Consider the following 25,888-nt stretch of genomic DNA (forward strand, 5'->3'; position numbering starts at 1 on the left):
CAGAAACTACAAATAGCTGTAATAAGGCACAAAACAATGTGCAGTAAATTATACAAAGAAAAACAATATCTTATTGGGCTGGCAGTTCTAACATACCATATGCAGATTTTGGGCGGCCCCTGGTAATGTACATCAATTTCTATTGTTTTAACGTCATCCTACAATAAACCGAACATAAGGGTTCCAAAGTTCTTGAATACAAATATAATATTCTATATTCTCAGTCACAGCCTGCAGGTGGTCTACTTTTTATATGCTTAACTTCTTTAATAAAAAAATGCTTTATAGGTTAACATTTTTACTAAAGGGGAACCCTTGAAGTAATTTTCAGATCTTAGGGAACCCTTATTATAATTACCATATCCATAGCTCACAGTACATTAGTGTGGTGGTCAATATGATAATCTCCTAAATTGCTGGCCATTGGGAAGAATATCACCCTTACAGTTAGCCAAAAAGAGCATTGATGTCACTGGTAACTGGTTTAAGAGACGCTAATTGCCTCCAACAACCTCTGGAGGAACCCTAAGGTCAGAAGGCAGTGATTCATTGCTCTCATAACAAACAAAGCATCAATTTAAAAATGTAAAAAATAAAAAAAAATAAAATGCTAGGTTTACATGAGACAATTATGCATTTGCTATATTTCCAATAGATAAAACAGGCAAATGACAGCAGAAATCCAAGTGGTGACAGAAGATATCAATCATTCCTGCTGTTAACAGTTTAGCCAGTGATTACTTGTGAAACTTTGTTACAGGAGTAAAAGCTTTAGTATCATTTCTCTCTAATCACTAATCTAGCTGCTGATGTGACTTCTGGTAAATCAGGCATAAGGTACTTGTATATATAAATAAAAAAAAAAAAGAAAGAAAGAAAGAATAGTGCCCTCTGTATGTTTTTTCCAGTTTTAAAGATTTTTTTATTTTAATATTCTGAAAAATAATTTTACAGTAAATCAGACAATTTATTTACACATGAACATAGGCATAAAGCATTAGTTTTATCTTTAAATAGTGATGGTTTTATATTTAAAAGGAGCATTTTATTATATGAGGTAATATGAGTATATATATATATTTATTTATTACCTAATATAATATATTAAATTATACTACTATAAATAATGTGTATATTATGTGCATCTCCAATGATATTATATTATCTAATAACGTTTATATATCTCAACACACAAAGCAGAAAAAAACATCTGCTAAAAATAAAAAAAAAAAGGAGGGAGGATCATGGAGGTAAATCCTAACTCTACTCAGGAATAGGAAAGTGAAACTTTACAGTAATAGCCAACAAGGGCACTCAGCTGAGAGGGGCTGGTCTATAAGAATGAACAGAATCCAGTGACAACTTTACTTGTCAAAAGATTTCACTGACACCACAAGACCTGGACTGAACCAATATCCATATGTTGCTGCCACTTTTGGATTTTAAATGTTTTCTAAAGGTTCTCCAACCTTGGACAGACATCTGTATGGTAAGTAAAGGCTCTTTACACGTTTCCCTGTACATAAAGTCTGCCAATGCTATATAGAATATATACTAACAGCTAGAAATTCTACTTCTACTGAATTCTACCGAAACTAATTTAGGACTATTTTAAAGATCTCCAAATCAAAATGATTTTTTTTTATTGCATTTTTAACAACTTACAATATAAGACCTAAATATAAGACTATAAACCACAAAAAAATGTGTAGTTTTGGGAAGCCACGGGTTTAGATAATCTGAGCTATACATTAAGCACAATAAAGTGTAATAAAATGATTTACTGATCTTTTACATTGACAACTGATATACAGTATTACATATAATTGTTAAGTTTAAGAACAAACAAGATTTTCTTTTGGTGTTATTGTCTTGCAAAAACTATTTTATATGCCATGTCCATATTTTTTATGCCAAGACAAAAAAATAAGTAAAAAAACTCACTTTGTTAAATTGATCAGATTTTTTTTTTAAATGAAATAATAGATACACCGTATATATTTGATTTTATAATTTATCTTTTGTAAAATTACACTAAATTTAGGATTCTATTCCAAAACATTCAAAAGTTATTTACTAATGAAACAATTTCCTTCTTTTACATTGCATTTATGAGACATAAGCAATTAACAAAAGGCACAAATTTCTCATACACTAGAGTTTGACAGAACCCTAGTTGGGAAACACTGATCCATAGCGTGAACTACTGTCTCACATTACTTAGGTGAAGTTTTTTAGAATAGTCATTTGCACTATGATACATACTACTGTACATAAATAGTTTTAAAAAGGTTCTTTGCTACCACTTACCTTTTTTATGTAAGGGAAATGAAGCAAGGAATCTCATTGGTCATTATGGCTCATATCAGGAACAGCAATTGTGTGGTGACATTGAGTCCGTGAACACACAAGCTTATTTGCTGCCAATTTGGCCCGTAGTTATACTTTAACTGTCGACTTGACGTGTTTTTCCTTTACACTGTTTTACTTGCATTGTGCTCCTCCCTCATTATATGTCATAGTACTCTCCTCTTTTAGGAATGTCTAACTACTGTGATGGCTAGCTTGTGAGTGATCAGGCAATTTGGGCCACATTGTTTTCACTACAAAAGTATTTTCACAAGTGGTGAAACTCACAAAAAAATTTTTTGAGTTGGAGTGCTGAAGGCTGACAATTTTTTAGTCAATTGCAAAATTCCTGAACTTAGTGTTGTCACCACAGCTGGGAGTTATTGGGGCCCATATATTTAGACTACTGTGAAGTCTAAAAATAGGCAATGGTGTTAGAAGTTCTCCATTCAATGTATTTGTAAAAGAAAAAGATTTTTTAAAATATATTTTTAATGAGGCCCCCACTGTTGAGGATAAAATAGATCCTGGTATGGATAGAAAGAGGGGGCACACACTTACTGCTTCCCCTTTTTTCTCACCAACCAGGCTGCAATGGGCCTGGTATAGACAGGAGGGGGGGGGGCATATGGTTCTTAAACTCTATCTTTTTCAGGTCTCATGCTTATAAATGGGTCTGGATTCAATATAAGTGGGAACCCACTAAAATATCTGGGACTGATGAGACCACTCAGCTCTATATTGTGGAATTCAATAAATGGTGTGCCCATTCTTCATGATGGTCTGGATTCTCCCTTTCCAGCTAAAAATTCACATTCCCAGGCAATTTGAAGTTTAACACCTATGCAGATTTCCTGACACCAAGGATGGTATTATGTTATTAGAATAGGGCGATTTAACAAAATCCACACCTCCTATTAGACCTTATAAATCTTGTATACATGGCCCCTTTTGTGGTTTGGCATCATAGTTTTTACATTTTTGTGGTGGTGGGGGGGTGCATAGAATGTACACTTTTTTGGTCTTTTCCCACCAGACTCTCACTATCATATTTACACAGCATAAGGTATCTGGGACATATCGTTCTAGATGACTACATAATGTTACAAATTAAACTATGTTTAATTTCTCCATCCATATGAATGTATTATCAATGTTTATTGTCATTTCCACTGATAATTAGGAAATTAGGTTACTTTGAGATGTTTATAATACATGTATTTAAAGTAGGGAAATGGAAGAAAACACAATTCCACTATAAGTTCTAGCTGTGTGACAGCACCTAAAAAACACGGTCCTCTATCCATTTCCCCCTTTCTCTTCTTGCATTATCACAACAAAAACAAATTAAAAACAATGTAAAGATGGGTACACATGTCCGATGATTCTCATTATTCGATATTCCCCTCAGGGCTGATATTAGACGAGAATCTGGCATGTGTACAGTGCTCGTCATCCGAACGACCTTCCTGGGGGACAATGGACAAGGAACGATCGTAATGAATGTGAATGGGAGAGAGAGCACAGCAGGCTGCCGCTTCGTCGTTCCCCCCCCCCCCATCTCTATAGAGTAGAATGGCGCTGTATATACAGCACTCGTTCATGCATCATGCAGTCGTTTGTGGTTGGAAAGAATCGTGAAAGATTCTTTCCAACGACAATTGTATGTGTGTAGGTAGCCCACGAGACAAATTAGAATAGTATACCCCTTGTCCCCAGCTCATTCCTATCATGTCTAAGTGCGGCAATGTTATTTTTCTTCCAGCAATATCTAGAGTGTTCCAAATCTATCTGAAGAGATGCTCCAAGCAGTATACACATTTTTTACCTAATAAATTTAGAGTTCTCAGCATTCCCCATGAACTTCCTAATTTTTATGCTCTAGAAGCCCTGTTACTTGTATACTTGTTGTAAATACCTTTACCAAAAATAACACCTACCTTTACCAACACCAATGTTTTCTTTATTGGCTCAAACAGAATCTGGCCAAAGGACAGGTATATAGTGTAGTCAGGTGATGCTCTCTGATGACACTTGTAGTCTGCTAATTCTGCAAAACAAAATGGTTTTTGATATTGTCAAAAAAATATACAAATGTAGGGAATTTAAAATGTATTGAAATATCCTGTTTGCTGCCTTGTAGGATAACATTTGTTATATAGTAGTGACACTCTATATACACGCTATACATAACTCAATTCCCACGGTAGCTGTTTTACCTTTTCCTTGAACCCCTGATAATCCTATGTTGGACTCTGATTTGAATTTGCCTTTTGGCCTGTTTAGCACATGCTGGTTTTTTTACCTCAATTCTTTTGAGCTCTAGCCACATCCTCCAAGATTCACAGACCACTATCTAAGATTCTGGGATCTTTCCTAAGACACCAGAGGAGTCTATCTATACATTTTTCACACAAGATTCACTCATTTCTAAGACACATGGCACATTTCTCCAAATCACTGCCCAAATCATAACTCTTACCTAGGACATTTGGGGCCCGCCCAACCAGGAAGTAAAATAAATCTCAGGTGGCAAGGTTTGTTTTTTTAAAGAAAGGTAAGCCTTGGATTCCCATTGGCTGATAGTTGTCATGTATGATTTTGAACGATGACCCCCACCAGCTGATATGAAAGTGGGCTTTTTATTATGAACTCAATGTTTGCCCCGCCAAACTAAAGCCAGTGATTTTTGGCACAAGAGAAAGTTTTTGAAGACAGGGGCTATCATGAAAAGATAAAGGTTCTCAAGCAGCATCACTTTTGAAATTGCCCCTAAAAACATTGTGCTGTATGGTTCTATTTAAGTTGACAGAATTCTAGAATAAGTGTGAGTGTATATTGGGTGAGGGGTTGCCGGAGCAAAGCTTGCAGAGTGTGGAGCACGATTGCAACATTGGGGTGATCTAGTGTCATATTTAAGTTGTAGATAATTGCCAATACAGAAACACACTAAAATGTCGGAGTGAAGAGGTGGGCCTACACAGTAATGCAGGAACTCCGTAGGAAGGCACCATATTTTATATTTTGTTGTGGCATTATGCATCACCATATTATTTGTCATGTATGTAAATACAGAGCACTACAACACAGCAGGCATTGACTGGCTGGTAATTATGGTGATGTGAAAATATGTTACAGGATGTGAAATTTACAGGGGAAGGAGAAGGGGAGGGTCGGTGTTACACAGCAGACAAGACAACTGTGTCTATAAATTATCATACACATTTTAGCAAACAGATTTTTATTTGTCAGGGCTTGTTGAATTCCAAATATTTCAGTAATTTTCAGCCTGGGGATTTGTACATTTATTTTTCGCTGTCAAATAGCAAAAAAAAAAAAAAAAAACAGTTCCAATTGTATAGTCTATACCTTTAAATTCACAAAACTCCCAATTCAAGAAACAAACTAAATCTTGATCTTACCTTGCATAAAATGGTTGAAATCAAATATTTCTGTTGACACATATCTATCCAATTTCTTTGCTTGTGAAACATTTTTCTTGTTTTCCAGACTCTCAGACATGCTCCAGTACACTCTTGAGTTGCCCATTCTTGTGGCATACAACTTACAGTCATGAGGGCTGACATCAAGTTCAAGTCCATTTCCAACAGAATTTAGAATTTTATCAGTATAGCTGATATGTAACTGATCCACCAGAGTGTCAGAGGTAGAGGGGAAGGTGACAATGTCTGCGGCTTCAGTAGGAGGAACATGACCCGTATAGTTTATATAAAACTTTGTTGATACAGTTTTCTTGAGAACTTCTTTTCCTCTATAGCTTACAGTCACTTCCCATGATGTAAGTTTTGGCACCTTACCTGTGAGAGAACATATTGTCACATATATATGTCTGAACACCAGCTAAAATAACAGCAATGAGTCACTTAACGTGTGTTAGGATGATAGACACTCAATTTGGGCCCCATTATCCAGTAACTGGTCAGGAACTGTGTTATAGCAATGGTGCACTTTGGAATTATCTAATCACTTTGATGGATCAGAGGTTGAAGTAATTTCCAAAGAAAAACTACACTCACTATCAAATTTGTCTTTATCCAACTGCATATTCCCTAAACGTTAAAGAAATTACCTAAAAGCGTTAAAGAAATTACCTTTTTCTGTGAGCAAGACTCATTATTCTGATACCAGCTGCAGTTTTTCAATGCTACAATGAAGTTCACTTTACTTAGATATTTTTAAAGAGTATATAAATTTCACGGAATAACAGCTTGGCACCATCACATACAAAAGTACTGCAAGGCAGAGAACTGTAAATGAGCCTATGTGCAATAATAGAAGGGTCATCCTAAACTTACAGGAGAACAGCAGGGGTTCTCCATGGGGTGTGAGGTTAGGGGGCTTAGAAAAGCAGAGAGCTGCTGGAGTTAGCTGTTAAATTTTGTTTCTTGCCGGGCCGACACTGCAAACTACCTTTCAGTTTGAACATTTGCTTTTTTGTAAACTTTTTGCTCAGAATACCAACATTGAATGTCACAGACATAGGGACTAGAATAGTAAGTTGGCTTTGCAAAAAAGGGGCTTTAGCGCGTTTATTTCGTTGGGAATTTTGATGCACACAAGACCTATAACAGTGTGCGGATCTTAAACATAGTTCTAATAGATAATTTCAGAGTAGATCTCTACTCACTTGCTTGATGAGCCTCAGAAGCTGCAGCTTCTCGAGAAGCAGTTGATCCATGCTCATTAAATGTGGAAGGAGTGGTATTCTGTGGGGGCTGCATTGCACTCATTTCCCCATGAGTGCTATAGGCATAATTTGGAGAATGCATGGTGGCTTCATTATTCACCATATGATGTGTACCTATAAAAATAAGGCATGAATATAGTTGAGTAACCCTCAGACATTCATCATAGTTGTCCAAACTCTAAACTGAAACCACCATAACAACAAGGTTATAGGGGAGGCACACTTCAGTGCAATTTAAAAAATTGAAACATGGCCAATTCATAGAATTGCATGCTCACAAGCTTTCCCTTGCATGTTCAGCATAATTAACAGTAAGATCACTTTGACTACTGTCCTGAGTTTCTACTGCAGCAGCTATGTTTTGTGTTGTCCAGTAATGGTATTCTTCATTAACCCAAAGCAGTGGTAACAGGCACAGTTCCATCAATAAACCATCTGAAAATGACAGATGATGAAATGACACTTTGATGACCAAGGGGCATAGACAGTGCAGCGAAATGATACCGCATTATCTTGATCATTGATGGTAAACTTTGTTTTATAAAAGCTGTATTACCTCTTTTTAAAGTGTTGGTATTGCCAAAGAGGAAGAAGGGTTTAAAATGTGTGTCAGAATATTTTTGCTGTCTATATCCCTGATTAGGGCATTTCACCTCCCAGTTGGTCCTCATGGCCATTGTCACTGGCCAGAGAGTGTTTTGGAAATCCAACATGTCAAGGCTGTCACCGGAAGAGTGCTTAAAAGTTGATTTTCTAGTAGGAACACATTTGTATTGTTTATGTAAAAGCCAATTACATGTCTTTCATGTCCGTTAAAAAAGGGAACTCTTATATGATCAGTGGTCATCCACCGGAAAGGTCATGAAAGATTGACATTAAATGCTATGTTACCTACCTTCTTGATGGAATACATAGTGGCAGCTTTGCCCCTCGAATAAGTGTTCAACAAGATCGGTCACTGGTTCTGCTGGCTGCAGATGTGAACAAGCAGATTCTTGTTGGTAGACTTGGTTAGCTGTTGGGATATTTCCAATATGTCCATTGGCATACAAGTCATACCTTTGATATTGTGAACCTAAAATAAGATTAAGATATTAGTTTTCCAAAGAAAAAAAAACACATACACAAGTGTACCCCTATACCTTTAAAGAGACTAGGCAATATATTACTTTCCCTGATATTATGAAAAAGTAGTTCTCCATTTTAAACTCTCCCCCAGCTACCATCACTGTCAAGTAAAGCAGTGTAAGACATACATGGGAGAATCAGGTATTAAAATGGTAAATGGAATGGCTGGAAAAAAGAAAATTGGTACATATTCCTTGCTGGGGAGGGTAGCATTCATTGTTGGTGAATTAATTTGGCCTGGTTTATTAAAGCTTTCCAAGGCTGGTGTGGATACACCTTCATTAGTGTAACTGGGTGATCCAGCAAACCTGGATTGGATCTGGTTCAGGATTCAAAACCTTTACTAGCATTTTCATTCCAGGTTTGCTGGATTACCCAGCTTCACTGATGAAAGTGTATGCTCTCCAGCCTTGGAGAGCTTTAATAAATCAGGCCCATTGTTTCCTTTGCTTTGGAAAGAACAGTTGTGCTTTTAGTAATCTACAAGTTTGCAGTGGGGCCCTCAGGACTAGGGGAGTTCCAACTTGCACACTTCCTTGCAGTGTTACCTATTCATTTTAATGCTTTCTCCACTGAAAATTCAAATACTTTTGTCAAAGTGGACCATTCATGTGACTAATAAGCAGGAATTCTAAAAGGTTTAAATAAGGACCTATAGATAGATCCAAGCATTAAAAACATGTTTATGCAGTTGTACTACAGGCTCATCAAAAATAACCCTACATTACAGAACACATTAAATATTTGTGACATTACACAGTCCACTTTGATTACTCACATTGCTCATGAAATAATTGACTGTGGTTGTTTGGCAAGGGTTGCTCATGTCCATTAAAACATGGCTCTGCCAAATATAAATTTGGCTCATGTACAGGTTCTCTAAAAATTTGATCCACCCTTGGTATATTCTGTGAAAAGTCATCCTGAATAATTTCTAATACTTGTTGTGCATCTAAAAAAACAAAAACCAAGAAAGTTTTGTTAGGCATTTAAAGAATGCAACAGGGGACTCTCTAACTAATGTGTTTCTTTTTGTTGATCTTAATACCTAATCCTCGAAGTTACATTTAAAAGCATAACTTTCTATGAAATAAAAAAAAATGATACTACTTTTACTTCTGCAGAACCCTTGATGAATGAATAGTTATTCGATACGGTGGGTAAGGGGGATTCAATTTTAAAAGCAAGTCTTAGAAATGTAATGTTACCAAAAAATAATTAGGGCTTGTTTTAGGGGAAATTCTCCCTGTTTCATCACCAGTACAGGTATCTTCACTTGGGTCTTAGGTCATCTTGATTGGCCAGGTTAAAATGATGTGACTCCCATGCTTGTGCATGGGAACCTCATTTATTGCTGGAACTTGGATATGCTGGGATTGCCATCCACAGCTCAAAGTACATTAAAGAGAAGATTGTGGACAGGCAGATAAATTTGTTTTACGGCCATAAGGACATAGCATGAATGGTTAGGTGTCCGAGGTGGTTTAATGTAGGGGGGATACATTATTTTATAAATCTTGGTCAGCTACACCATATATACCTTCATATCTACACTATGTTTAAAGACGTGCCAAAACTACTAGCAATGGAATCAAATGAATGAAACTCGATGCCTTTTCATTTAAAAATAGAGAATTACGCTAGCACAGAAAATTAAGAATGCAGTTGTTCTAAATGTCCTTAATGCTCCATAAACTCTAACCCTCAGTTTGAATTAGTTCATAAATTCCAGGTGCATCTAATGAAAAAGTACGGTTGGCAGTGCCAAGTTTGTTTTTTAGAAAGCAGCCATGCCATGAGTAGAAAAGCCAACTGACTGTCAAACGCTAAAGTGTGACTCTTGCTTTTGAAGTATAATGTCATTTCAGAGATTGGACATGCCCCCTTTTGAGTTAGGCCTATAGTGCTGTAATCAAGAAAACCTGGCTCTAACTCAGCAGGGGAATGTCCAACTTCTTCAAAGGGATCATGGCTTCCCTACATAGAACAAGGGTCCCTCTCTGCAGCTGTTGACAGGGAACATGCATGTCTACTTCTTTCTAAAAAAAGAACTGTAAGACACCCTTTATACACTTTGTTTTAGTGCATCTGAAATGTATTTTTTAGCCTTTTACACTGAAAAGTTGTGTGATAAAAAGCCATAATTTAATTATAATGGAGTCTGCCACATCCAGCCTGTCAAAACACTAGATTACAGTATGTGTATCTGTCAGACAGGCTATAAAACATTTATCAGGGTATCACAAAAAGACCCTGTACCATATATTAACTGTTTAGAATGTGATTTTCATTTTGTTACTACTATTTCCTGTTACAAAACAATGGAAAGACCAGCATTTCCTGTGCTCTAATTATAATATAGGTTAGGTTACAAAATTAATACAAATGCGCTAGTGGATATAATAGCCACATATGTAGCCCTAGAGCTGTCGCATGTGTTGCCAGGCTATAGCTTGGTTTCGGTTGTCATGTTTCATTAATTTATATTTAAAATGTAGATGTTTGAACTACAAATAAACAATGAACTTTTTTCTTACCATTTTCACTTGAATCCAATAAAACATTACGAAGCAACTGTTCAATATCTTCCTACAAAAATATGATAAATATGTTGTTAAAACTGAACTTCATGCACATAAATACAAGCCATTTAAAAGGTTTTTCATGCAACTAGCTCATTTACCAGAATTTATCCTGATATCAGCACCCTGCAAGCACACCAGTCAGGTCCCATAGCCAATCAGGATTTGATGCAGTGCACATGTAACACATGACTTGACACATACAGACAGGTGCAGAGCAGCACAAGTAAGAGCCAATAAGTAATGGTGCGTGTTCATTGTCTAGTTAGTAGCCTTAGGTTGTGTTCTTGATAAAGCTTTGTCACTACTGAAGTAGTAGTAGGCTAGCTTTACAATTTGGAAGGGACAAATTTATCAAACCCTCTGACATGTAAATGTATAATTGGTGGGCCCCTGCACCCAAGATATTCTATCCATTGTTCTATCCTATGGACCAGAACTCACCGATTCTTGCTTCTCCCTAAATGGGGTGGTACGTTCTTCAATTGGGCTTATTTTCAGTCTATAGTCTTTATCATGCTCTATCTCATTATGAAAATTTTCATCTGTTAAAAAAAAAATAAAAACACATACATGTAGATTAAAGTTTTATATGTATAAGCTTATCAGAAACTAAAGAAAAACCTAAAAGTTCTATATTTGATTTAAAGTAAGACAACATGAAATACTAGGAGTTTTTTTTTTTACTGTTTTCATTTTGTTATGATCAAAAAAGGAGATTTTAGCCTTACTTAGAGTGTGATCAATACTTTGACACATTGTATTTTGGCCATGTTTAGTCTCATCAGGTCTGTTGTGAATGTCAGTTTCTTGCCACTTATAAGTGATGGCTTTTAGTATTTTTGTTCTGCCCTTTGGTTTTTATACCATCTTGATGCCATTGAATATATATATATTCATCCACATACACAATGCTAGAATAAAAATGCACCTCATGTATAAAATACTTTTCTTTATTGCTGTAAAACAACCATACCTTCAGTTCCTGATTGAGATACAGTAGAAGGATTCACAACTGCAGAATCATCATGAGCACCATGGAACCTGTATATCTTATGGGGATCATGTGGATCACTTGAAAAATCATTAAATTCAGAGAACATTCTCCTGTTCTCATACAAGACTGCTCTTAATGCACAGCGAAAGTTGGTTTTATAAGTAGGTAGATCCTCACAAAGTGGATTATACCTTCCACTCTGAATGGCCCAGGCCTAAAAAATGAAAATAAAGAATAATAATGGTGTGAGGAATGAGGCAGATTTGTGTTAGAAACAGGTTATCCTCAGCTTGTGCTGTCTTTACATTTTACACTTCTGGGCCAAGACAAAGTCACCAACTGGATTTACCTAAGCAAAGAGGCTTGGGTTGCCTCATATGTTCAGATCTATGTTCAGCAACATCAGGCGCCCAAAATGAGGTCAGCTGACTATGCTGAATGACCAGGTTTTAAGCATCAACTGATTATTTTCTCCCCCGGTGGACTAGATATTCCAAGATGAAAATGCCAGGGTTCATCAGGCTCAAAATGTGAAAAAATGGTTTAGGAAGCATACAATGTATTTTTCACAGATGGATTGGCCACCACGGAGTTCAGACGTTAACCCCATAGGGATACTTTGGGATGTGCTGGGGAAGACTTTAGAAAAGGTCCAACATTTCCATCATCAATACAAAATATTCATGAAAAATAAATGCAACTCTGGGTGGAAATAAATGTGACATTGCATGAGCGGAACCACAATGAATGTATGCTGTAGTCAAATCAAAAGGTGGCCCAATGAAATAGAAGAGTGTGTGACTTTTAAATTTAAATTTTGTTCTCCATTGGATGGAGAGCTATACCAATTTATTTTTTCATATAGATCTTGAACAAATCCACAATGCTTGAGGTCCAAATCTGCTACCTGCCTTGAATATTGCATAATCCTTTTCATCAACATTTCTTATGTTTAGGTGTTTCCAGGGCAAGCGGAAGAGTGTGCGTCTATCATCCAACCAGTAAACTCCTTCGTATTGGTTACTGGTAATCTGCCGGAGCAGCCAGGGTCCGAAAAGCTCTCTGTTGTGAGTTCTGCAGTAAAACAGAGTAATGATGTTTGTTCAGTAAGTGCAAAAAAGACCTATTAATCCTGAACTAATATAGTTATGTCTCCTACAGAACAACTCCACCCTCCAGAAAACAAGAGAAAAGAAGTCCTGTAATCTCAAAACATTTCCTGTTCTACAGTGACAACAATGCTCCAGCATTCAGATTTAAAAAAACTCAAGATGGCAATTTATATTTGCTTGAAATCATTTTTGAATTTTCAAGAATTATTTTTGTTTGCCATAAAGAAACCTCACCTTTCTCTTACAGGCATTATTTGCTCTTGAAGAAATCAATAATATATTTCTTGTAAGCCTACTGGATACAAAGGGAGAAACATCATCATTACAAGTTAAAAAATAACAAAAGAACTTTCAATCAATATTAAAACCATATGATCCATGGAAGAAATGCAGTGGAGACATATGTGAGTATGTGGCTTTGTCTGAGATCATTTAGATAATTTTACACAATTTACACACAGTGGGCCTGATTTAATACAGCTCTGCAAGACTGGAAAAGATACACTTTCATCAGTGATCCTGGGTGATCCAGTGCATCTGGAGCAGGAATGAAAATAGTTGCTAACAAATAGCAAATTACTTTTAAGAAATCGTTTCCTGGTTTGCTGGATCACCCAGGTTCACTGATGAAAGTATCTTCTCCAGCCTTGAATAGCTTTAATCAATCAGGACCATTGTTCTTACAACACACATGGGGAATTATTTAGAAATTGATGCACCCATTTGCTACTTCACTATGAAAGATATGCATCATTTGGCATATAGGGCATTGCCCAGAAAAGCCTACAGTTTAATAAAGGTTTTAGAGAGTCTTCACTTAAAAGTGTATGAATATTCACTTCAATTATCCAAGCATGTAAAAATGTGAGATGCTGCTTTGTATCAATGAGCAATTGCTTTTCATAATTTGATAATTGAATGAAACACTTTTTCAAAAAGTCTTAACTGCTATGGTAAAATACAAGTTTATCTGAATTCCCTCTTTTTAAAGCTATGCTATTAAATGTTCCCTAGGTGGCGCTCTGCTGCACTACATAACTCAGAATGGTCACCTGAACAGATTAATGAAAACACTGAGCCCTAGAAAGTTGTCTTTACTTTAGTATCTCAGGGTAATAAAGGAAAACTTTCAAAACTCCCTAAATCTCCTTTTTTAAATGTGATCACCAATTAATTGCACATTTTATTGATAATTTCAAAACCTGAACAAAAAACAAAATCTAAAATAGGTTTTCCTTTTTTTTTTTTTTAAAGATTGAGCAGCATGAATCTGATTTATGACCAAACTGGCAAACTGGTAAAATGTGAATCTTCACGTTCAAACCAATAAAGAAATGTGGGGATTCCAACTACATGACAATGTCCAGTTACCAATTCAGGTCTCAGGTGTAATGCCCTTGCCATGCTTTTCAGATTTAAATGTGTAAAAGACTGAGCCTCCTGAGTTTGTGACAGAACCCTGATGACAGGGATGGTTTTAGACAAAATGGGAAACCCAATGGGGGTCATACTCAAAATTGGGGCCCTAACTTTCCAACCCTAAAACTGACCCTGCTTGATGGACAAGCCAGTCATAAAGGATACCCCCCACGGACAAGATATCCAAGCTGCCATTGATGACTTGTGTCTGAATATACACATTCAGGAAAAAAACAGCAATCATACATTGTTCTTTTCTTTACTGAATGTTACAATTCTACAGACTTCAAAATTCTAGCTACCGAAAGTTAAAGCCCAACTAAACCCAGAACTGAACAGAGCAAATTCTTTCAGCAGTTGGGTTGATACACAAATACAGATGTATATAAGAAAGCTTTCTGTTTTATACACCAGATGTGTTTGTACACTACATTACAGTCATTTCCTCTTTGAATACAGTCAGTCAGATGTGACACACAGACTAGGAAGAACAATAGATGTTGGACTACTATTTCCATCATCCTGGCATTTCAATGGAAACTAAGGGTCTACAAAAGAAGGCATCAACATGATTGCTTTTAGAATTTGCCTGGTTCAATTTGCAGTTTCCAAAAAAAAATAAAATATTCCTGGAAAGAGCAGAAACACTGTGCTACTTAAATGCTTTGTGGCATCTATATTTTTCTTTTCGTTTTTAGAGATTTGGCTGTGATTGATTATGTGAGAATGTCATCACATGAACCTCTATATTAAAATGTTAAAGTTTAGATACTGACTTTCCATTAGGTAATGGACCAACTATATTCTATATAAGTCTTTGCCCCAAATGTTTTGTCTATTCGGTTTCCTAAACTGCACCAAAAATGTCATATATTCACACAATCTGCTTTTGTTTTTACAGAGATGCCAATTCTGGGAAATAAAAGACCAGGCATGTGGCTTGGACCTATTCCAACTGAGTGAGTAAGAGGTAACGAATCTTCAGTTCTGTGGTAACAATGTTAGATGTTCATGTTTGTTTTTATAAGGTATCAGACTCACCAAAATATGGAAATGTTTTACACAGACGAGACAGGCTTAGTCTACACAGACGTTTTCCCCAGTGTTTAACCTGAGGGTTTTAAAGCCCATGTTTGAAATTCCCATACATTCCAATGGTTTCCCATAATTCCAACGTTTAAAAAATTTTAAAAGCTGGGTTAACGCTAGAAAACGCCCCAAAACACGGGTAAACGCTTCCATTGGTTGAGCACTTTAATATGCAAATTAGTTAAAAAACAAAAGGCTAATAAAAGTGCATAAAAACACATATAAACGCAATAGGAACATTTACATCTAGACCCAGCCTTTAATGGCCATCCAAGTTCTAGTTAGAGGTCATAAAGGTTAATGTGGAACTCCAATAAAAGTTCATCACCACTTGTGGATAGAGTTCAGAAAATAAGAATCTCTGCCAGATTTTTTCTGTTACCTTTGGGAATGTCCCCTGGATTCCTGGTGAATACCAGGTTTGCCATTATCTACTCAGTGGCTGACCTCAATGAAGCTGCCAAGGATTCCTGTACATTGCTAAATGTGAGCACCAAGCTGTTTAGGGGGTAGATTGCTGAGCCTAAGGTGGGACAACTTTGGGGGCACAAAGCTTGGAACTCAGACGTCAAGGTAGAAAATGTGGAAGGTTTGTCCAATAGGGAAAAAAAGTGGGGAAGGGTCAGAACCTTTGAATTTGTGACTATTTGTTCTCCCTGTGAAGATTTCCTCAACTTTGTTTTGGTCAACAGGATATATAGGGTGACATCTCCGCTAATGGTAATTGGACATCCAAAGATGATATGGCCAATTGAGGTCATAGGCTCTTAATTTGGGACAATGAGCAAACGACTACTTTGTTCATTTAAAGCAATATCTCCTAAGCCCTAAAGAACCGGGAAGGGATTTTTATATTGCAAAAAAAACCCATCAACATTCCCCCCCCCCCCCCATGATCAAAAGCTTTTTAACAATTCTATATCAGGTGATCTTGTTTCAACTGACTTGGGCCCTTGTAAGGGCCCCTGTTGGCTAAGGACAGTCCGGGAACCTCATACAACGGCACACTTTGCACTTTCCACAAGCCCCTGTTTTTACACATCTCCTCAAACATGTTCAGAAAGGCAACAGCCAAGGGTCCTATTCAATTCACCACCAACCTTGCTCTACAAACATGGCACCACCCAAACGATAAAAATGTAGAAAACATATATTTGCCTGATGCCTACTGGATCTTACTATGACACAGACCACAACAAAACCCAACAAAGGTAATATTTGCTTCCCACAACATATATCTTTTGTCTAGTGTTCTGATTTTAAATGGTGGCTGCAATATCTGCCTAGAGCAGGTGCCAGGTAACTATGGCCCGCTGGGCTTTTTAACCCGGCCATTCAAATATTGATACAAAATTGACTATTGGCAGAAAAGGTAACAACAACACTGTTCCAACTGAAATTAAACATAATTTAAATGAAAGTTTTCTTTTACTTTTAGATAATGCCAGGCATGGGCCATAGATGGCTCGTTGGGCTTTTTTAATCCAGACCACTTTTACAAGTAATTTATATCAGTTCATACAAACGCCCTCTATTAATATGATACTGTCTTGTCTGTCAAATTTTAAAACTCCTAGTGGCCCCTTAGCCAAAAAGTTTGCCTGGAGCTTACAGTATAAAAAGATGCAAATATTGTTCCATGTATATTGGAAACAAACAAACAAAAAGTAAACGGGGAGGTTATCTGAGGCTAGGAATAGGGCTGCCTCACCAACTAATCAAACTGGATTGTTTTTATGCTGCTTTCCAAACACCAGATGACAAATCATCAGATATGTCAGAAACAATGTGCAGAGTAATCACTTCCAATGCTATTTCCGGTGTAACCACAAAAATGAAGTGAACACTGGATGATGATATTTCTGGAGCATAACACTGGTTAAAGCTGACCATACAGAATTTTCATCATCCCGTAAATGATTGATAGCTCCCTGATATTGGTTGTTTACCTGGCACCACTCTATATGGATCGATATGCAGCCACAGCTATCTTTGTACAGAATCACATGGCTTTTAATCACATTTATAAATATTGATTTGCTTTTAATAGGTTTCCTTTATCAATAACACTTCAGAGCGATATGCACAAGAAAGCAAGCCTGAATGTAAAGCATATTCCTTAGTCTAAGGGAATAAAGGGAACACTGATCACAGAAATATACAAACCCATTCTGTATCACAGTGATGAGATCAGATCAGTGACCACTGACAGCTTGTGATTAAGCATTGTCTCTATATTGAAGTGTAAATAAATGCAAAAACAAATAGTGAATACAAAGCTACTTAACAAAACTTACATGCAATGGCTGCAAAGGTTGATTTTGTTTTGATCCTGCGAGGACACACTTCCTGTCCTAGGGTGACAACTCTCATCCATCATACTGTACCTAACAGCAGTGTTGTCACCCTAGAATACTACATGAACTACAACCCCCCCCCCTCAGGATCACAATTACAACAACAATCTTTATGAGATTTCCATGCGCAGAAAAGCACAAGAATTCTATCAGGATAGTTTTGTATTTGCAGTAAATAATCTAAGGATTGGTAAACTGCAATCTTTTGTATTCTCAGGTTTAGACACTTTCAGTACTAGCCATATAAAGTCAATATTCATGTTATGATATATACTCCTATTGGCTTAGATAAAAATGAAATAGAAATATAACCATGACCTGCAGCTGTGCATGAACCTGTAAGTATAAGTGACACATTGTGTGACTGCATTGCTGTGTGTAAAGAGTTACCTTGGCTGGAGACAATGCTTCTTCTCTGCATGCTGTCTGTACACCTCACACTTATTAATATAGCCCGCACAGCCCCGCCCACCACCCAGCAAGCTGTCAATGGACGGCCAATTAGATCGAGCGACGTCATATAAGGCGTGTCCTTTTCTCAGGCTTTGAAGCAGAGGCGCTGTGATACTGTGTATGAGCCCGGCGAGCCTATTCCTGTAAGTCACGTGACTTGAGCACTAGCTGGCAGGTCCTGTGTTAGGCTCAGGTGAGATAGGAGAGGGATGAAAAGATTGTGAATAAACAATGCAGATTTATTCATTATTATAATACAGACTGTGTCAGGAAGTGCTGGTCCCCCTATATATATTTACCTCACGCAGGTCCTGCTCCTTCTGCATCTCCATACTGCTGCAGTCAACCTCTTAGATTGTAAGCTCCTTGGCACAGAGTCCTTACCTCCTCCTGTGACAGTGTTTGTATCTGTCTCATTTGCAACCCCAGCCCTGCGTAATATGTTGGCGCTATATAAATACAAAATAATAATAACCTGAATGTGCCTACAAAATACCTGAATAACTACAAAATATGCTCAGAAGCAGAAATAAAATTCTGTTTCCACGATCAGGAAGGTTGTTATTACTGAAAGGGACAGGCCATTACTCTTCTGCAATAATCTTCTATTTGCCTGATAGTTTTGGGTATTCTGCAAAAAAATCTGAGTCAGGCAATGCCCGCATCCCCTGCATGAGCTGGGAATCAATGAACTCCCGTGTCACACCGGCCCAGCCATTCAACATGGCCAAAGATCATGGACAGGAACTGAGACCGGTGCGTGTCGCTGGGATTAACTCTGCAATAATTGCTGTGCTGCAAAACATACAAACCTCACCACAATCATTCAAATAATGTATGTGCAGCCACAATGTTCTCCTTTACATCAGATTGTGTGGGGAAGAGTTAGAACCCCTGTCAGGTTTTACAATTTGCCCTCGTTCATTGCCCTGTTAACATCAACAAAACAAAAACGGAGAACAAGAGACATATGTAAAAGACTGGTTGGGCTTTTACACGTAATTTATATCAGTTCATACAAACACTCTCCGCACATCTTATACTGACCCAGCTCGTCTGTCAAACTTTAAAACTCTTTGTGGCCTTTGAGCCAAAAAAGTTTGCGCAGCGCTGGCTTAGAAAATAGGGAAAGGCTAGCACTTTGTTGGCTTTGAATTTCTTTGTCCCTGTGGCCTTTGTTATTTTCTTTAGAGGCCCATTTGAATGTATGTGTAACATCCCATTGTGGTGCTGCTAACTTAAAGTTCAACCTCGACATTGCCCTAGAACAAAGGGATGATTCGCCCTGTTTAGGCTCATTGGGGTGTGTTGGCAGCCTATTTATTATTACACTGAAAAGTAGTAATTGGCTGTCATTGTAACTTCTCCATTGACATTTAGGGGCTTTATTCCTATTTGAAGCAGACTGTGCAGATACTGGGATTATTACTACACAGTATTTATATAGCGCTGACATATTATGCAGTGCTGTACAAAGTCCATAGTCACTCCTCAAAGGGGCTGACAATCTAATGTCCCTACCACAGTCATATGTCTTTAATACATTCTAAGGTCAATTTTGAGAGGGAGCCAATTAACCTAACTGCATGTTTTTGGAATGTGGGAGGAAACCTGCAAACTCCATGCAGATAGTGTCTCGGCCGAGATCCAAACTTAGGGCCTAGCACTGCAAAGCTGCTGACCTCTGAGCCACCCAGTGTCATCATTTGTGCAGTTTAACACATTGCTTAGGAGGTTTGTCTACATCCTTTGTCTTCTAAACCCATTTGTTGCCTCCGCTGCAACCATCGTGTAGTGGCAGCACCAGCTGATAGACAAAGTCCTATTAACGGCTGGCTGCTGGCTATGTAGCATTGATTTGGGTGTCTCTAAATCTGCCCAATACCATGGTGGGGAAGATCCCATTTCATCCTGGACCCAACACTGGTGCTACAAGTTCATAACAGACCCTCCTAAATGCTCGGAACCTTCAGTGATCTCCACTGTGAAGTTTAAACCAGAAACCCAATCAGTTATAGCAGTAAAATTCATCCATGCCTCCATCATATTGTTCAGACTCTTTGGTAATGTAATATGAAACAGGAATGCTAACTATAATAGACTATAATAGAGGAAAAGTCTTCTAATTGATATACTTGCATCCACAGCTTCTCAGGACCTGTTCCCACCAGTGCAATACCAGTGGATTTCCAAATGAAAATGCAAGCCTTACTGCAATACATAGAAACATTCCTCACATAAGCTTGTGAGTTTGTATTCCTATTCATTCCCAATTATACGCCAGACATCACTGCATACATAATGGACCAGATATATTAAAGCTCTCCAAGGCTGGAGAGGATACTTTTTCATCAGTGAACCTGGATGATCCTGCAAACCTGGATTGAATTTTATTAATTTGCTATTTGTTAGCAAATGTTTTTAATCCTGAACCAAATCCATTTCAGGTTTGCTGGATCACCCAGCTTCACTATTGAAAGTGTATCCTCTTCAGCCTTGGAGAGCTTTAAAATTTCAGGCCCAATGTGTACCCTAGGACTGGAAAGCCATGGGCCATATGTCACTTTTCATGGCTGAAATTTATTTACAGCCAACATTTTGTTCATAGTTTGGACAAGAAATAAAGTGAGTGTTACATTGCAACAGTAAACTAAAATGCAGGTGTTAGATTTCCTGTTGCAGATTTTCCCTACTTGTTTGGTAAAACCAAATAAATTGAAAAAAAGGCATTACATATGGATTAAACATAGAACATAGACCATTTATTAATTGGGCGCTATACACTGATCCAGAATGGATGACTGAGCAGAAAAGAGGAACTACAATGATAGTGGCAGCAGTGTAATTGGAAGAGACAGGGGCACCCAGGAATAGCCCAAGCAAGGTTTTCCTGCACTTTTAACTGTTCCAATTTTTGCAATACTGTCCTATGATTTCCTTCAAATCCCAGGGTCCACAGATCCACACCTGTCATGGAGCTGGGTGCTGGAATGTTTGCTGCAGTACTCCATGGAAGTGGCCTATCCAATATATCCTGTGATGAAGCATTGCTATGAAAAAGACTAATATATACAGTACACTATGACTACATAAATGTTGTGTAGAATATCCCCCAAAGAGGTTATCTCCATGGATTCAATAATCAGCTTTGAATAATCTCTGATTTTATTTTTGTTTTTATTGCTTCTTTTTTTTTTACTTTGTTTGTTACAGGCTTCCTTTATTTTACTTCACTTTTTGATAAAATAGTAGCTAAGACCTTTCATCGTAAAAAAGACACCTTTCTTCTTATTCCGGAAACAGAATCTTGAAAGTCCTGCCATGCACACTTACATACTCAAACTGAGGAACTGAGAATTTGTTTAGGGCATATACTGACATCAAAACAATGCTTAGGATACACTGGTAAGGGGTAACATCCTCTTTCAGACCTCTCTCAATACTTCTCAAGAAATCTCTAGCTAATTATTGGTGTGCACTTTTTTCTCCCTAAGGAAGTAGTAAAATAATTGTATCCAACTGTCAGTTCCCTGAAACAGCCCCAGATTTGTATGTCCTCTGCCATGTCATAGCCCTCTCATTTTGTGGGTTTTTGTTTTTCCTGTTGTTTTTTTTTTATTTATTTTTTTCTTCATTAATATGTACTTCTTTAGCTTTTATTTGCTTTGTTAGGTATATTTTATGTATCACATTATTTGTGTAAAAGTGCCATTTATTATTTTGCTTGTTTAATATTTTTTTTTTAAGACCGTATAGATTGTATTACAAATTGTTGATAACTGTAGCTGCATTTTCCATATGGCACAATAAATTGTTAAATCATTTGAGATATAAAAGTTGGAACTTTAGGCCACTCCCTTTATTAATGCAGCAGCTGCAACCTGTAACAGATGAGGGTGAAAAGGAATTAAAGGTAAAAAGAAAGTAAAGGTTTTTAAGTCACTTTTCTATGCTCTTGCAGAACTAGCATCAGTGTTTCTGGTGTGTCTAATTGCGTTGCTTGGACCCCTTCTGCAACCTCACGCTCTGCAAATTGATCTTTAAGCCTCTTACAGCTCAGCATATGATGCCAAGCATGGGATGGGTATCCTGGCATTGCCCAAAGCTGCCAGGACTGAATAGACTCCTGAGAATATGTGCAGGTGTTGGGTCATCCTGCCCCAAACAATCAGGGTGGCTGAAGATCTAGAAGTAGGCAACGAAGCAAAAACAGATGGCGGCACCCACGATGGAATGGGGACAGAAAAAAATAAAAAATTGGGATCATGCAGGTAAAATTATTTTGTTGCAGAAGGGTCATCACCTGTTAAACATAATATAACTTCTTGTGCTTTTTGAATGTGTTGGACTGTTAGCAGTTAGCACTGTTCCCACTATCTCTGTAGACTATAGAACATTCCATCCCTTTTTTATGCAGGTGAGGGGGAGGTGTCCTGTGGTCATGACAGTCTTCCCATGTTAGCGTGACAACCTGGCTCTTCAATAGAGTGTTGTCACACTTGATCAGGAAGTGGAATCCATGGACAGGATCAGTAGCTGAAAAAAAAAACTATTGCAGCCACCACATCTAAAGGCTGGTAAGCAGCAATATATAACACTTTGTCTTTGTTCTTTGATACATCATATGCTAAAGATCACAATAGGGTTTAATCAAATATATCTCTGTATGTAACTTAGAAAAACCCTGACATCATCAGTGTAAAATTTTATATATAAATTCCAGCTAAAATACATTCTGTTTAAAATGAAAGTGATTAAACTTTCTAGATGGTGTTGCCTTGAAACATTCAGTGCTGATGCAATAACTAAAAGGAAAGGCATCTGCAGCATAAAAATTGGACTGTATCCATCTGATTACAACATTTATTTTCATGAAGCTCTTGTGCAAAGGTATCCCTGCAAAATATACTGATTTAGTTTTTCTAAACAACTAAATTTGTTTACTAAACTTTTCTGGACTTTAAATGCACCATTATCATTGATTATTATACAACATCTATTATTCAAAAAAAAACATAATTTTTTTTGAACATTCAAAGAACATACAAGAGGTATATCTTTCAGTTTTAACTAAATTGAGCATGCCTCTCCATTGGCAGTGATATAATACATATGGGTTGTTGAGGCAGGTCTGGATCGTATCTGGCTGTAGCTATTAGTATTGCAGGACAAAAGGGATTTTAGAGATTTTGAAATGAAGAGCATATGTCTTCCCCTTATATAATACAAGTAAAAACTGCAAAGAAAAGTGAGAGATGCTTGTTCGTTGTCTGCCGTCTTGCTCTATTGTTTTGCAAACTGGTATTTCATCTTATAAAAAATGGAATAAATTATCTCAGAGTGCTTCTTTAGGAAGCAGATTCAAATCTGTGAAACATGTAGAACCAAGTACTGAGATTATTGCTAACTGTATATATTTTTAAAACAATTGTTTTTAAACCAAAAACATTCTAATTTTTTCATATTGTGACAATGATTTAGTTTATATATGAAGATATTTAATACCTCAAAAGTCCTGCTTTTCACTTCTTGGTATTGCTTCTACTTAATCTTTGATTGAGAAAGTTTATTCAGTACCTCATGACTGGCTTTAGACTATTTGGTGAATGCAAGGAGTGTCATCACACTGCCTAGGTATCTCCAGGGGTCCTTTACAGGTCACCTGGCTACTAAAAAAATCCATAGATTTTGGCCAGCTTCAGGTAACTTCTACTTTTATATTTATTTAGTTGTTTGCTTATATCTTTTCTCTTCTTTTTTTGTTAGAGGCTTTTTATTGTTACTTCACTTTTTAGTAGCCAAGACCTTTTGCTATAAAGAAGACACCTTTCTTCAGAATCCTGAAAATCCTTACTTACAAACTTCCATACTGCCAGCAAAGGAATGAGGAAGAGGATTTGTTGAGGGCATCCACTGACGTAAGAAAAGAGTTTGTAGTACACTCTGATTAGAGGTAACATCCCCTTCTTGGTGTTTCTCAACAGCTCTCAAGAAAACTGTAGCTAAACACCAGCTATACACAGACTCTTGAAAAAGATGCTAATATTAACCTGAATAATACTAATATGTTTTCCTTTCTATAAACATTATTTTATTTACTTGTCATGTCTTTAAATTAGCTTGAAAATCTGGTCACTGCAGGAAGAGTCACTTCACCTTGCATAGCCACAGTCCTGTCATAAATAACATTTTTGTAGATGCTGGTCATGATTTTAGGTGCAAATTTTTAGCATTTTAGCAAACCTTTAGCATCTCTCCAGGGAGAATCAAGGTCCTTTCTCTTATCACAAATATTTTGTATAATAGACCCACCTCTGTCTTGTATCCATTGTATATTCTCGCCTTTAAATCCTTCCTATAAACTGGGGTGGTACTAATTGTGACCCCAGTCATTCATAAGAGTATAGTTCCAGCTATCATTATAAATAGGCCAAGTGGCACGCATGTATAGTAGGAGCAGGACATGACTAGCAGTTTTTTTTGTTCAAAGGCTGTAAAACATTAGATAGGATTGCATTAGATTGCTTTTTAGCTATATGTGAAAGTTATTCTTTAACCACTTGAAGATTTTAAACATAGGAGAAAAGTCCTTAAAAACGTTATCAAAGTTTCTAGTTCAAACTTACTGTGCCCTGCTTCTGAGCCAGTGCTTCTATTTTCCCCACCACTAATACTGTTAAAATTACAACATGGAATTGCTGTTTATTACATTGCAGGAGGAACTGTATGTGCAACAACATGTGCAATTAGTCTGTAAATGTTCCTTCATATGTCATATACTATATATATATATATATATATATAGATATATATATATATATATATATATAGGGAGAGAGAGAATAAAATTGTTTAAGGCTCATTGGCCCATTGTCCATATCTGCTCAATATTTCTAAATCCTTTTGGAGCCCAAGATTTATGATTGCACTTTCATCCTGCATAACCAACTCAGACCCTTGAACTAGGGTATTACATGTTGGGCAGGTCATGGAGGCAGTTTGTTGGAACACAGATGATGGTAAAGTTCCAAAAAGAATCAAAGATCTTGTGTATGACAGCTAAAGTGAGAGTATGTCAACCTAAAGTGTAATAAATTTTTCCCCTTTCCCTACCAACCATCACCGTTGTAATTACAATTTATGTATATACAGGTATCCATATGTGTAGAAACCAAACCGTTATTTTTAGGATTCATTTTTTTGCATTAGGAATAATATCAAACTGAGCACCTTCTACACTGGAAAACATAAAACATTTCCTCATTTTTATGTCTTGTTGTTTATAGAGTATATAACAAATCAAATCATTTTTGGCAATATTGCCAAAAGCATTCCTAGTTTGTCTTTGTTTAAAAACGTGTATGTATCACTTACTGTTAATTTACCTAATGACAAAATGATCGGCTCCATAGTGTAAATGTAAAAATTGCTTTGGTCCATAATGGGTATACAGGCCTGAAGTGCAACTCCAGGCAAATATTTTGAGTATTCCATTTAATCCAGTATTACTTAGAAAAAAAAATAAATGTGTTTTTACACACACAGCTAGCATATGTACTTATTTCTGGACACAGGGACATGACATCGCTCTGACACCTTCTTCTATAATAACTGCCAGGAAGAAAAAAACCCTTTTCATTGATGGCCTAACTCTAATTCCCATTTTTAGTTCTTAAAGTTATTGTCATGTGACA

At 36.9% G+C, this 25,888-nt stretch overlaps 1 protein-coding gene and 1 long non-coding RNA gene across 13 annotated transcripts in view; one reads left to right on the top strand and one right to left on the bottom strand.

The window, feature by feature from the left end:
* Positions 1–18,674, bottom strand: part of LOC140337834 (interferon regulatory factor 7-like) — a 21,314-nt gene extending 2,640 nt beyond the window's left edge. Inside the window, exons 1-11 of the mRNA XM_072421659.1 lie at positions 18,132–18,674; positions 13,111–13,171; positions 12,676–12,838; positions 11,744–11,978; positions 11,212–11,312; positions 10,723–10,774; positions 8,964–9,137; positions 7,953–8,132; positions 6,998–7,171; positions 5,772–6,167; positions 4,290–4,399 (exon numbers count right to left, since the gene is read on the bottom strand). Of these exons, the coding sequence (XP_072277760.1) occupies positions 4,290–4,399; positions 5,772–6,167; positions 6,998–7,171; positions 7,953–8,132; positions 8,964–9,137; positions 10,723–10,774; positions 11,212–11,312; positions 11,744–11,978; positions 12,676–12,838; positions 13,111–13,127 (1,602 nt within the window). The 5' untranslated portion in view covers positions 13,128–13,171; positions 18,132–18,674. The remainder of the gene's footprint in view (positions 1–4,289; positions 4,400–5,771; positions 6,168–6,997; positions 7,172–7,952; positions 8,133–8,963; positions 9,138–10,722; positions 10,775–11,211; positions 11,313–11,743; positions 11,979–12,675; positions 12,839–13,110; positions 13,172–18,131) is intronic.
* Positions 1,297–25,888, top strand: part of LOC140337835 (uncharacterized) — a 46,541-nt gene continuing 21,949 nt past the window's right edge. For 2 of the 12 annotated variants that reach the window (XR_011922136.1, XR_011922142.1), the window contains exons 1-6: positions 1,297–1,489; positions 12,721–12,831; positions 12,926–13,280; positions 15,197–15,265; positions 20,342–20,439; positions 22,156–24,147. This is a non-coding gene — a long non-coding RNA (uncharacterized lncRNA). Of the gene's footprint in view, positions 1,490–12,720; positions 12,871–12,925; positions 13,281–15,196; positions 15,266–20,341; positions 20,440–22,155; positions 24,148–25,888 lie in introns of all 12 variants that reach the window. The other 10 variants (XR_011922138.1, XR_011922144.1, XR_011922135.1 and 7 more) reach the window with 9 other exon arrangements.

This window comes from Pyxicephalus adspersus, chromosome 9, assembly GCF_032062135.1.
Source record: "Pyxicephalus adspersus chromosome 9, UCB_Pads_2.0, whole genome shotgun sequence".
In the NCBI taxonomy this organism is placed as follows: Eukaryota; Metazoa; Chordata; class Amphibia; order Anura; family Pyxicephalidae; genus Pyxicephalus; species Pyxicephalus adspersus.